The sequence below is a fragment of the Panulirus ornatus genome, chromosome 13, assembly GCF_036320965.1.
Source record: "Panulirus ornatus isolate Po-2019 chromosome 13, ASM3632096v1, whole genome shotgun sequence".
Lineage (NCBI taxonomy): Eukaryota > Metazoa > Arthropoda > Malacostraca > Decapoda > Palinuridae > Panulirus > Panulirus ornatus.
Window position 1 is genome coordinate 21595416 of NC_092236.1, and position 14676 is coordinate 21610091.

Genomic DNA, 14676 nt, shown 5'->3' on the forward strand with positions numbered 1-14676 from the left:
CTTATTCTGTCACATACTACCTATTCTTACAAACCCATATCATACCTTCTGCATGCATACACTTTTCTGCACATGTAAACACTGCTTTTGTAGATACTTACCATTAGTCACCTACTCCTCTAATTATATTTACTTTTACATTTTACCATTTCTTGCCCAGTCTCTCCTTATATCTTCTCACACAAGCCTCTTTCCTAAGCTCAGTCACTTTCACCACCCTTTTCCCTCCCAAATAATTTCCTCTTTTCTTAAAGCCTTCACTAACTTTCACTTTTGCCTCCACAAGGAAGTTGTCTTGCATCCCACCAGCTGCCCCTTTTAGCACATATATCCGGAGGTCTTTCAGTAGCATGTTAGTCAGTTACTACATAATCCAATAATATCCAGTTGCCATTTAACTCCTGACCCACATATACATGTCTCTCTTTTTTAAATCAGTTATTGCCTGTAACGAGATCTTTTTCAGCACACTACTTTACAAGCTTTTCTCATATCTTTCCCCCAATTATATCTTTGAATGCCACGTCACTCACTCCCACAATTAAATTATCCATCACTTTTACTTGATCCCTAGCATAAAGATTACTGATGGACTTCCTCATCTCTTCCTAAAACACTTGCCTCTCTTCCTCGCTCCTATTGTTACCAGGTTCATACACACTAGTAATCTCCCACATCTCATAGTCCACTTTCATGTTCACCTGCATCAGTATATAATTAATGCTGTGTATATTATGTAGGTATCAGATTTGTTAGTCTGATATTGAAGAGTAATGTTAAATCAAGTTGCTAACCACATCCATGCGTTTATCTAAGGGACAAAATGTGTCCCCCACCCCCTCCCCCGAACTATACAGTATACAATAAACTCATTCAGCAATGATTATGATTTATGTATTTTTTATAGTCAGCCTTTTTATTCTCTCAAAATTAGAAATAAAAGTATACCCATATATCTATCTACCTATATCTCAGACTCCAGTTCCCACCTTGAACTCTCTGATGGGGGTGGGAATGGTTATAGAATCTCCATGATTAGTGAACTCATTGCTGCTTCTTAAATGTATGAATGTATATTCATGTAGATATAACTTTTTCATTGATTTATGCTTCTGCCCAAATAATCAACCATGTCATTATCACCACCTCCATAAGATATTCACGTGGGTTTATAATAAAAGAATATTTTCTCTGCAAAGGTATATTGATTTGTTTATTGAGCACAACTCCCTTGCTCGTTTTGTCTTTTCATATATCTTAAATTTGATTGTATTGAAGAATGGTCACTGGTTTCATATTTGACTTACTTCCATACAGTAGCTGTATTAGATGTTATGAGAACTTGACAAATGTTAAAGAATTATGTTAACATGTATATAATTAAGAAAGTCATATTTTGTCAAATATCATCATGTAATTTATGTTTCTACTCTTTTTCTGAGATTTTTATCATTATTATGACCAGATCCTGGATTTTTGACTGGCCACAGCTGAAAAACACCCAGTATTTAATAAATTTCTTTGTAGGTAAAAGTTTCATTTAAAATATTTCTTTCCTTCTGTGTGTTTATTGATTTGCCACTGCATTTTTTGTGCAGCTTCTGGGTTATATTCTTGCATCTTGGCAATCCTCATGAAGAAACTAAAGGTAATTTTGAAACTGAAGGCAGATTTCAAATCACCAAACAGCCCAGTAGCAAGGATGCTGATTATGAAATCTAGCTTATGTAAGCTTCAGTTAAGAATGTAGAGAAAGTTAAAAAGGTTGTGGTTCAGTCATGCTTGTTAAATACAATGAAAACTCTTAAAACAAGAAAAATGGATAACCTTTGATAATGAAAATTATGAATATTTTGATAATCTGAATGGAAGAACAAAATTAGAAATAGGTATCTCTAAGGGGATATCTCTATCCGTGGGGATAGGGGAGAAAGAATACTAACCACGCATTCCTCAGGTGTCGTAGAAGGCGACTAAAGGGGACAGGAGCGGGGGGGCCAGAAACCCTCCCCTCCTTGTATTTTAACTTTCTAGAAGTGGAAACAGAAGAAGGAGTCACGCAGGGAGTGCTCAGCCTCCTCAGAGGCTCAGATTGGGGTGTCTAAATGTGTGTGGATGTAACCAAGATGAGAAAAAAGGAGAGATAGGTAGTCTGTTTGAGGAAAGGAACTTGGATGTTTTGGCCCCGAGTGAAACGAAGCTCAAGGGTAAAGGGGAAGAGTGGTTTGGGAATGTCTTGGGAGTAAAGTCAGGGGTTAGTTCTCAGAGAGGACAAGAGCAAGGGAAGGAGTAGCACTACTCCTGAAACAGGAGTTGTGGGAGTATGTGATAGAGTGTAAGAAAGTAAATTCTAGATTGATATGGGTAAAACTGAAAGTTAATGGAGAGAGATGGGTGATTATTGGTGCATGAGAAGAAAGATCATGAGAGGCAAGTGTTTTGGGAGCAGCTGAATGAGTGTGTTAGTGGTTTTGATGCACAAGACCGGGTTATCGTGATGGGTGATTTGAATGCAAAGGTGAGTAATGTGGCAGTTGAGGGAATAATTGGTATACCTGGGGTGTTCAGTGTTGTAAATGGAAATGGTGAAGAGCATGTAGATTTATGTGCTGAAAAAGGACTGGTGATTGGGAATACCTGGTTTAAAAAGAGTGATATACATAAGTATACCTATGTAAGTAGGAGAGATGGCCAGAGAGCGTTATTAGATTACGTGTTAATTGATAGGCGCGTGAAAGAGATGTTTTGGAAGGAAGTAAAGTGTGTAAGACAAGGGAGCGAACGGGAACTTCAGTGAAGGGGGCTAATGGGGAGGTGACGACAAGTAGTGGTGATGTGAGAAGGAGATGGAGTCAATATTTTGAAGGTTTGTTGAATGTGTTTGATGATAGAGTGGCAGATATAGGGTGTTTTGGTCAAGGTGGTGTGCAAAGTGAGAAGGTTAGGGAAAATGATTTGGTAAACAGAGAAGAGGTAGTAAAAGCTTTGCGGAAGATGAAAGCTGGCAAGGCAGCAGGTTTGGATGGTATTGCAGTGGAATTTATTAAAAAAGGGGGTGACTGTATTGTTGACTGGTTGGTAAGGTTATTTAATGTATGTATGATTCATGGTGAGGTGCCTGAGGATTGGCGGAATCCTTGCATACTGCCATTGTACAAAGGCAAAGGGGATAAGAGTGAGTGCTCAAATTACAGAGGTATAAGTTTGTTGAGTATTCGTGGTAAATTATATGGGAGGGTATTGATTGAGAGGGTGAAGGCATGTACAGAGCATCGGATTGGGGAAGAGCAGTGTGATTTCAGAAGTGGTAGAGGACGTGTGGATCAGTGTTTGCTTTGAAGAATGTATGTGAGAAATACTTAGAAAAGCAAATGGATTTGTATGTAGCATGTATGGATCTGGAGAAGGCATATGATGGAGATGATAGAGATGCTCTGTGGAAGGTATTAAGAATATATGGTGTGGGAGGCAAGTTGTTAGAAGCAGTGAAAAGTTTTTATCGAGAATGTAAGGCATGTGTACGTGTAGGAAGAGAGGAAAGTGATTGGTTCTCAGTGAATGCAGGTTTGCGGCAGGGGTGTGTGATGTCTCCATGGTTGTTTAATTTGTTTATGGATGGGGTTGTTAGGGAGGTGAATGCAAGAGTTTTGGAAAGAGGGGCAAGTATGCAGTCTGTTGTGGGTGAGAGAGCTTGGGAAGTGAGTCAGTTGTTGTTCGCTGATGATACATCGCTGGTGGCTGATTCATGTGAGAATCTGCAGAAGCTGGTGACTGAGTTTGGTAAAGTGTGTGAAAGAAGAAAGTTAAGAGTAAATGTGATTAAGAGCAAGGTTATTAGGTACAGTAGGGTTGAGGGTCAAATCAATTGGGAGGTAAGTTTGAATGGAGAAAAACTGGAGGAAGTAAAGTGTTTTAGATATCTGGGAGTGGATTTGGCAGCAGATGGAACCATGGAAGCGGAGGTGAATCATAGGGTGGGGGAGGGGGCGAAAATTCTGGGGTCCTTGAAGAATGTTTGGAAGTTGAGAACATTATCTCGGAAAGCAAAAATGGGTATGTTTGAAGGAATAGTGGTTCCAACAATGTTGTATGGTTGCGAGGCGTGGGCTATGGATAGAGTTGTGCGGAGGAGGGTGGATGTGCTGGAAATGAGATGTTTGAGGACAATATGTGGTGTGAGGTGGTTTGATCGAGTAAGTAATGTAGGGGTAAGAGAGATGTGGGGAAGTAAAAAGAGTGTGGTTGAGAGAGCAGAAGAGGGTGTTTTGAAATGGTTTGGTCACATGGAGAGAATGAGTGAGGAAAGATTGACCAAGAGGATATATGTGTCAGAGGTGGAGGGAACGAGGCAAAGTGGGAGACCAAATTGGAGGTGGAAAGATGGAGTGAAAAAGATTTTGTGTGGTCGGGGCCTGAACATGCAGGAGGGTGAAAGGCGTGCAAGGAATAGAGTGAATTGGAACGATGTGGTATACTGGGGTCGACGTGCTGTCAATGGATTGAACCAGGGCATGTGAAGTGTCTGGGATAAACCATAGAAAGTTGTGTGGGACCTGGATGTGGAAAGGGAGCTGTGGTTTTGGTGCATTATTACATGACAGCTAGAGACTGAGTGTGAACGAATGGGGCCTTTGTTGTCTTTTCCTAGCGCTACCTCGCACACATGAGGGGGGAGGGGATGTTATTCCATGTGTGGCGAGGTGGCGATGGGAATAAATAAAGGCAGACAGTATGAATTATGTACATGTGTATATATGTATATGTCTGTGTGTGTATATATATGTGTACATTGAGATGTATAGGTATGTATATTTGCGTGTGTGGACGTGTATGTATATGCATGTGTATGTGGGTGGGTTAGGCCATTCTTTTGTCTGTTTCCTTGCGCTACCTCGCTAACGTGGGAGATAGCGACAAAGCAAAAAAAAAAAAAAAAAAAATCTCTAAGTATGATCCATGCAAAGGCTTCCTTTGTAATTCATCTTTACAAAATTTGTGAGTACCATTTCAGTGGCAATAATGAAAAATGGGACTTTGAGAATTGGTAGGAATGAATCTCTAGTTTGCCCATACTCATTTAGGATCTCTTTGTATGTTTTGTTTTACTGTTCGCACATTTCTTCACAAACACATCTCCCTTGAATATGGACAAAATATAGTCATTCTGTTGCCTTAGAGATGCTGTATATGGGAGGAACATGAATGAATAGCCTATACTTTGCCTGCGGATATTATTTTCAAATTATGAATATGTGTCCTTACCTTGCTCACATAGGGTAAGCTGTGGATGAGTGTTGCATCCATTATACATTTGAGTTCGCCTCACTTGGATATATACTCTTTGATGCTTCGTGAATGGGAAGAGTCTTAATTTAGGCCAATGCTATTGATCAGTGAGAGCTTGATGTAAGCTAATTTCAAGTGTGTTGATGACTGACTGTGTCACCAAGTTTGAAAAATTTTGCAGTATACACTAGTACAAACTACTGTTGTTTGGGTTAGTGACTATACAGGGCATCAGGTTGGGGAAGAGCAGTGTGGTTTCAGAAGTAGTAGAGAGTGTGTGGGTTTGGTGTTTGCTTCAAAGAATGTGTGTGAAAGATTCTTAGAAAAACATGGATTTGTGTGTGGCATTTATGAATCTGGAGAAGGCATATGATAGGGTTGATAGGTTGGTAGGTCTTAAGAATATATGGTGTGGTAGGCAAGATGCATGAAGCAGTGAGTTTATGTCAAGTATATATGGTATGTGTATGTGTGGGAAGAGAGGAGAATGATTGGTTCCTAGTAAAGGTCAGTCTGCGGCAGGGGTGTGTGATGTCACTATGGTTGTTTAAATTGTTTATGGATGGGGTTGTTAGGGAGGTAAATGCAAGGCTTTTGGAGAGTGGAGCAAGTATGCAGTCTGTTGGGGATGAGAGGGCTTGGGAAGTGAGTCAGCTGTTGTTTGCCAATGATACAGCACTGGTGGCTAATTCAAGTGAGAAAATGCAGAATTTGGTGATTGAGTTTTGAAGAATATGTGAAAGGAGAAAGTTGAGAGTAAATCTGAATTATTAGGTTCAGCAGGGTTGAGGGACAAGTTAGCTGGAATGTAAGTTTGAATGGAGAAAAATTAGAGGAAGAAGTGAAGTGTTTTAGATATCTGGGAGTGGACTTGGCAGCAAATGGAGCCATGGAGGTCGAAGTGAGTCATAGGGTGGGGAGGGGGCAAAGGTTCTGGGAACGATGAAGATTGTGTGGAAAGAGAGAATGTTATCTTGGAGAGCAAAAAATGGATATATTTGAAGAAATAGTAGTTCCAACATTATTATATGGTTGCAAGCCATGGGCTATAGGATTGTATGGAAGAGGGTGGATGTATTGGAAATGAAATGCTTGAGGACAATATGTGGTGTGAGGTTGTTTGATTAAGTAATGAAAGGGTAAGAGAGATGTGTGGTAATAAAAAGAGTGAGGTTGAGAGAGCAGAAGAGGGTGTATTGAAATGGTTTTTTGGTCATATGGAGAGAATGAGCGAGGAAAGATTGACAAAGAGGATATATTTGTCAGAGGTGGAGAGAACGAGAAGTGGCAGACCAAATTGGAGGTGGAAAGATGGAGTGAAAAAGATTTTGAGCAATCAGGGCCTGAACATATGGGAGGGTGAAAGGTGTGCAAGGAATAGAGTGAATTGGAACAGTGTGGTATACCAGGGTCGACATGCTGATAATGGATTGAATCAGGGCATGTGAAGAGTCTGAGGTAAACCATGGAAAGTTTTGTGGGGCCTGGATGTGGAAAGGGAGCTGAGGTTTCTTAGAGCATAACACATGACAGCTAGAGACTGAGTGTGAACGAATGTGGCCTTTGTTGTCTTTTCCTAGCGCTACCTCATGTGTGAGTGGGGGTGAGGGTGCCATTCCATGTGTGGTGGGGTGGTGACGGGAATGGATGAAGGTAGCAGTATGAATTTATACATGTGTATATATATGTGTACATTGAGATGTATAGGTATGTATATTTGCATTTGTGTGGACGTTGTATGTATATGCCGTTGTATGTGGGGGGTGTGTGGGTTAGGCCATTCTTTTGTCTGTTTCCTTGCGCTACCTCGCTAACGTGGGAGATAGCGACAAAGCAAAAAAAAAAAAAAAAAAATCTCTAAGTATGATCCATGCAAAGGCTTCCTTTGTAATTCATCTTTACAAAATTTGTGAGTACCATTTCAGTGGCAATAATGAAAAATGGGACTTTGAGAATTGGTAGGAATGAATCTCTAGTTTGCCCATACTCATTTAGGATCTCTTTGTATGTTTTGTTTTACTGTTCGCACATTTCTTCACAAACACATCTCCCTTGAATATGGACAAAATATAGTCATTCTGTTGCCTTAGAGATGCTGTATATGGGAGGAACATGAATGAATAGCCTATACTTTGCCTGCGGATATTATTTTCAAATTATTATGAATATGTGTCCTTACCTTGCTCACATAGGGTAAGCTGTGGATGAGTGTTGCATCCATTATACATTTGAGTTCGCCTCACTTGGATATATACTCTTTGATGCTTCGTGAATGGGAAGAGTCTTAATTTAGGCCAATGCTATTGATCAGTGAGAGCTTGATGTAAGCTAATTTCAAGTGTGTTGATGACTGACTGTGTCACCAAGTTTGAAAACTTTTTGCAGTATACACTAGTACAAACTACTGTTGTTTGGGTTAGTGACTATACAGGGCATCAGGTTGGGGAAGAGCAGTGTGGTTTCAGAAGTAGTAGAGAGTGTGTGGGTTTGGTGTTTGCTTCAAAGAATGTGTGTGAAAGATTCTTAGAAAAACATGGATTTGTGTGTGGCATTTATGAATCTGGAGAAGGCATATGATAGGGTTGATAGGTTGGTAGGTCTTAAGAATATATGGTGTGGTAGGCAAGATGCATGAAGCAGTGAGTTTATGTCAAGTATATATGGTATGTGTATGTGTGGGAAGAGAGGAGAATGATTGGTTCCTAGTAAAGGTCAGTCTGCGGCAGGGGTGTGTGATGTCACTATGGTTGTTTAAATTGTTTATGGATGGGGTTGTTAGGGAGGTAAATGCAAGGCTTTTGGAGAGTGGAGCAAGTATGCAGTCTGTTGGGGATGAGAGGGCTTGGGAAGTGAGTCAGCTGTTGTTTGCCAATGATACAGCACTGGTGGCTAATTCAAGTGAGAAAATGCAGAATTTGGTGATTGAGTTTTGAAGAATATGTGAAAGGAGAAAGTTGAGAGTAAATCTGAATTATTAGGTTCAGCAGGGTTGAGGGACAAGTTAGCTGGAATGTAAGTTTGAATGGAGAAAAATTAGAGGAAGAAGTGAAGTGTTTTAGATATCTGGGAGTGGACTTGGCAGCAAATGGAGCCATGGAGGTCGAAGTGAGTCATAGGGTGGGGAGGGGGCAAAGGTTCTGGGAACGATGAAGATTGTGTGGAAAGAGAGAATGTTATCTTGGAGAGCAAAAAATGGATATATTTGAAGAAATAGTAGTTCCAACATTATTATATGGTTGCAAGCCATGGGCTATAGGATTGTATGGAAGAGGGTGGATGTATTGGAAATGAAATGCTTGAGGACAATATGTGGTGTGAGGTTGTTTGATTAAGTAATGAAAGGGTAAGAGAGATGTGTGGTAATAAAAAGAGTGAGGTTGAGAGAGCAGAAGAGGGTGTATTGAAATGGTTTTTTGGTCATATGGAGAGAATGAGCGAGGAAAGATTGACAAAGAGGATATATTTGTCAGAGGTGGAGAGAACGAGAAGTGGCAGACCAAATTGGAGGTGGAAAGATGGAGTGAAAAAGATTTTGAGCAATCAGGGCCTGAACATATGGGAGGGTGAAAGGTGTGCAAGGAATAGAGTGAATTGGAACAGTGTGGTATACCAGGGTCGACATGCTGATAATGGATTGAATCAGGGCATGTGAAGAGTCTGAGGTAAACCATGGAAAGTTTTGTGGGGCCTGGATGTGGAAAGGGAGCTGAGGTTTCAGTGCATAACACATGACAGCTAGAGACTGAGTGTGAACGAATGTGGCCTTTGTTGTCTTTTCCTAGCGCTACCTCATGTGTGCGTGGGGTGAGGGTGCCATTCCATGTGTGGTGGGGTGGTGACGGGAATGGATGAAGGTAGCAAGTATGAATGTATACATGTGTATATATATGTGTATATATGTATATGTACAGAGCATCAGATTGGGGAAGAGCAGTGTGGTTTCAGAAGTGGTAGAGGATGTGTGGATCAGGTGTTTGTTTTGAAGGATGTATGTGAGAAATACTTAGAAAAGCAAATGGATTTGTATGTAGCATTTATGGATCTGGAGAAGACATATGATAGAGTTGATAGAGATGCTCTGTGGAAGGTATTAAGAATATATGGTGTGGGAGGTAAGTTGTTAGAAGCAGTGAAAAGTTTTTATCGAGGATGTAAGGCATGTGTACGTGTAGGAAGAGAGGAGAGTGATTGGTTGGTTCTCAGTGAATGTTGGTTTGCAGCAGGGGTGCATGATGTCTCCATGGTTGTTTAATTTGTTTATTAATGGGGTTGTTAGGGAGGTGAATGCAAGAGTTTTGGAAAGAGGGGCAAGTATGCAGTCTGTTGTGGATGAGAGAGCTTGGGAAGTGAGTCAGTTGTTGTTCTCTGATGATACAGTGCTGATGGCTGATTCGTGTGAGAAACTGCAGAAGCTGGTGACTGAGTTTGGTAAAGTGTGTGAAAGAAGAAAGCTGAGAGTAAATGTGAATAAGAGCAAGGTTATTAGGTACATTAGGGTTGAGGGTCAAGTCAATTGGGAGGTAAGTTTGAATGGAGAAAAACTGGAGGAAGTGAAGTGTTTTAGATATCTGGTAGTGGATTTGGCAGCAGATGGAACCATGGAAGTGGGAGTGAATCATAGGGTGGGGGAGGGGGTGAAAGTTCTGGGAGCGTTGAGGTGTTTGAGGACAATGTGTGGTGTGAAGTGGTTTGATCGAGTAAGTAATGAAAGGATAAGAGAGATATGTGGTAATAAAAAGAGTGTGGTTGAGAGAGCAGAAGAGGGTGTTTTGAAATTGTTTGGTCACATGGAGAGAATGAGTGAGGAAAGAGTGTCAAAGAGGATATATGTGTCAGAGGTGGAGGGAACGAGGAGAAGTGGGAGACATGCCCTGTTCAGTCCACTGACAGCATGTTGACCCCAGTATACCACATCGTTCCAGTTCACTCTATTCCTTGCAAGCCTTTCACCCTTCTGCATGTTCAGGCCCCGATTGCTCAATATCTTTTTCACTCTATCCTTTCATCTCCAATTTGGTCTCCTACTTCTCCTCGTTCACTCCACCTCTGACACATATATCCTCTTTGTCAATCTTTTCTTACTCATTCTCTCCATGTGACGAAACCATTTCATTACACCCTCTTCTGCTCTCTCAACCACACTCTTTTCATTACCACACAACTCTCTTACCCTTTCATTACTTACTCGATCAAACCACCTCACAGAACATATTGTCCTCAAGCATCTCATTTCCAACACCTCCACCCTCCTCCACACAACCCTATCTATTGTGTATCATCAGCGAACAACAACTGACTCACTTCCCAAGCTCTCTCATCCACAACAGACTACATACTTGCCCCTCTTTCCAAAACTCTTGCATTCACCTCCCTAACAACCCCATCCATAAACAAATCAAACAACCATGGAGACATCACACACCCCTGCCGCAAACCTACATTCACTGCGAACCAATCACTTTCCTCTCTTCCTACACGTACACATGCCTTACATCCTCGATAAAAACTTTTCACTGCATCTAACAACTTGCTTCCCACACCATATATTCTTAATACCTTCCACAGAGCATCTCTATCAACTCTATCATATGCCTTCTCCAGATCCATAAATGCTACATACAAATCCATTTGCTTTTCTAAGTATTTCTCACATACATTCTTGAAAGCAAACACCTGATCCACACATCCTCTACCACTTCTGAAACCCCACTGCTCTTCCCCAATCTGATGCTCTGTACATGCCTTCACCCTCTCAATCAATACCCTCCCATATAATTTCCCAAGAATACTCAACAATCTTATACCTCTGTAATTTGAGCACTCACTTTTATCCCCTTTGCCTTTGTACAATGGCACTATGCAAGCATTCTGCCAATCCTCAGGCACCTCACCATGAGTCATTCATACATTGAATAACCTTACCAACCAGTCAACAATACAGTCACCCCCTTTTTTAATGAATTCCAGTGCAATACCATATATAATGTCTGTGTGTGTGTTTGGTGAATTTTTTATGTAACCTTTTTGTCTTGTCAAAACTTAGAGTTATGAATACCAGCATCCATAGAAATGAGCCTTTTTTAATAGAAATCCATTTTCCCCACAGTATTTCTGAGTACCTTGTACCAAGTCCTCCTGTGGGCACTACATTGGAGGAGCCAATATGTAGAGGAGACTTGCCAGCTTCCATGCATACTCTTGATCACTTGGCAGGAATAAGACATCGTCATCTCCTTCCTCATTTCCCAGAGATGGGTCTACGGGAAGCTTTACAGACTCTCACAGACCGCACTCCAGTGTCTGTTGATTTAATGGCAACTAGGATTGCGAGATCACTTCAGAAGGTATCAGTAGTGTTTAATGCTCTTTTGAAAGATTTTTTGAATTTGGCCATACCTTCTGTTGGAAAGTATCCAATTGACATTATTGGATAGGTGTTGCATATTGCAGCATACAGTGTACCAGGAATGCTTAACATTTACTTTTCCTGCTTTTCCTTATGCAGAGGCACTATACAGATATTCATCCAATCCTCAGGTACTTCACCTTGAGCCATAAATTCATTGAAAATTGTAACAAAGCCTTTAACACCATGACCACCTTTTTTCTTGACAAAATCAGTTGCAGTCCCATCCACTCCAACTGCTTTGCTTTCACCGCTTCTTATTTCACCAAACCACTTGTCAGGACTCTTGCTTTGTATACCTCCGCATATCAAACACCCTGTATTTGCCACCCCATAATTAACACATTCATCAGTCCTTCAAAATACTCTCTACATCTCTTCACCTTTCTTATGCTTTTTACCACTTCCTCATCCACTCCCTTTACTAATTCCCCTGTTTGTTCTCTTGTTTTCTTCATACACTTATTTTTCTTGAAGTTTGTGTGTATTCCCCAACCATTATTTACCCTCTTTTTCAGCCTATACCCGTTCCTTTTGACTTCTTGCTGCTATCTTTTATGCGTTTTCCAGTCATTTACACCCTTTTTATGCATTGTTTCTCTTTTTTCATCAACTTAATTTCCTCTTCACATCACTCACTACCCTTCTTACATGCTCATATCTCACCTTCCACATGCCACACACATCTCATACACATGTAAGCACTATATTTATAATTTATTATGTTTTGTCACTGTCTCCCACGTTAGCGAGGTAGCGCAAGGAAACAGACGAAAGAATGGCCCAACCCACCCACATACACATGTATATACATACATGTTCACACGCGCACATTTACATACCTATACATCTCAACGTATACATATATATACACACACAGCGTGTGCCCGTGGTAGCGCTAGGAAAAGACAACAAAGGCCACATTTGTACACACTCAGTCTCTAGCTGTCATGTATAATGCACTGAAACCACAGCTCCCTTTCCACATCCAGGCCCCACAGAACTTTCCAAGGTTTACCCCAGAGGCTTCACATGCCCTGATTCAATCCATTGACAGCACATCAACCCCGGTATACCACATCGTTCCAATTCACCCTATTCCTTGCACGCCTTTCACTCTCCTGCATGTTCAGGCCCCGATCACTCAAAATCTTTTTCACTCCATCTTTCCACCTCCAATTTGGTCTCCCACTTCTTGTTCCCTCCACCTCTGACACATATATCCTCTTTGCCAATCTTTCCTCACTCATTCTCTCCATGTGACCAAACCATTTCAAAACACCCTCTTCTGCTCTCGCTACCACATTCTTTTTATTACCACACATCTCTCTTACCCTATTATAACTTACTCGATCAAACCACCTCACACCACATATTGTCTTCAAACATCTCATTTCCAGCACATCCACCTTTCTAGGCACAACTCTATCTATAGCCCACGCCTCGCAACCATATAACATTGTTGGAACCACTATTCCTTCAAACATAGCCATTTTTGCTTTCGGAGATAATGTTCTCGACTTCCACACATTCTTCAATGCTCCCAGAACTTTTGCCTCCTCCCCCACCCTATGATTCACTTCCACTTTCATGGTTCCATCTGCTGCCAAATCCACTCCCAGATATCTAAAACACTTCACTTCCTCCAGTTTTTCTCCATTCAAACTTACCTCCCAATTGACTTGTCCCTCAACCACTCTGTACCTAATAACCTTGCTCTTTTTCACATGTACTCTCAGCTTTCTTCTTTCACACACTTTACCAAGCTCATCCACCAGCTTCTGCAGTTTCTCACCCAAATCAGCCACCAGCGCCGTATCATCAGCAAACAACAACTGACTCACTTCCCAAGCTCTCTCATCCACAATAGACGGCATACTTGCCCTTCTTTCCAAAACTCGTGCATTCACCTCCCTAACAACCCCATCAATAAACAAATTAAACAACCATGGAGACATCACGCACCCCTGCCGCAAGCTAACATTCACTGAGAACCAGTCACTTTCCTCTCTTCCTTCATGTACACAAGCTTTACATCCTCGATAAAAACTTTTCACTGCTTCTAACAACTTACCTCCCACACCATATATTCTTAATACTTTCCACAGAGCATCTCTATCAACTCTTATCATATGCCTTCTCCAGATCCATAAATGCTACATACAAATCCATTTGCTTTTCTAAGTATTTCTCACATACATTCTTCAAAGCAAACACCTGATCCACACATTCTCTACCACTTCTGACACCACACTGCTCTTCCCCAGTCTGATGTTCTGTACATGCCTTCACCCTCTCAATCAATACCCTCCCATATAATTTCCCAGGAATACTCAACAAACTTATACCTCTAATTTGAGCACTCTTATCCCCTTTGCCTTTGTACAATGGCATTATGTAAGCATTCCACCAATCCTCAGGCACCTCACCATGAGTCCTACATACATTAGATAACCTTACTAACCAGTCAACAATACAGTCACCCTCTTTTTTAATAAATTCCACTGCAATACCATCCAAACTCGCTGCCTTGCTGGCTTTCATCTTCCACAAAGTTTTTACTACCTCTTCTCAGTTTACCAAATCATTCTCCCTAACCCTCTCACTTTGCACACCACCTAGACCAAAACACCCCATATCTGCTACTCTATCATCAAACACATTTAACAAACCTTCAAAATACTCACTCCATCTTCTCACATTCACCACTACTTGTTATCACCTTCCCATTAGCCCCCTTCACTGATGTTCCCATTTGATCCCTTGTCTTACACACTTTATTTACCTCCTTCCAAAACATCTTTTTATTCTCCCCGAAATTTGATGATACTCTTTTACTCCAACTCTCATTTGCCCTCTTTTTCACCTCTTGCACCTTTCTCTTGACCTCTTGCCTCTTTCTTTTATACATCTGCCAGTCATTTGCATTATTCCCCTGCAAAAATCGTCCAAATGCCTCTCTCTTCTCTTTCACTAATAATCTT

The 14676-nt window shown here is 41.0% G+C and overlaps 1 protein-coding gene across 3 annotated transcripts in view; it reads left to right on the forward strand.

The window, feature by feature from the left end:
- LOC139752803 (tetratricopeptide repeat protein 17) overlaps nucleotides 1-14676 on the forward strand; it is a 232207-nt gene that overhangs the window by 197834 nt on the left and 19697 nt on the right. For all 3 annotated transcript variants that reach the window (XM_071668723.1, XM_071668721.1, XM_071668722.1), the window contains one exon: nucleotides 11393-11630. In XM_071668723.1, coding sequence (XP_071524824.1) covers nucleotides 11393-11630 — 238 coding nt within the window. The remainder of the gene's footprint in view (nucleotides 1-11392; nucleotides 11631-14676) is intronic.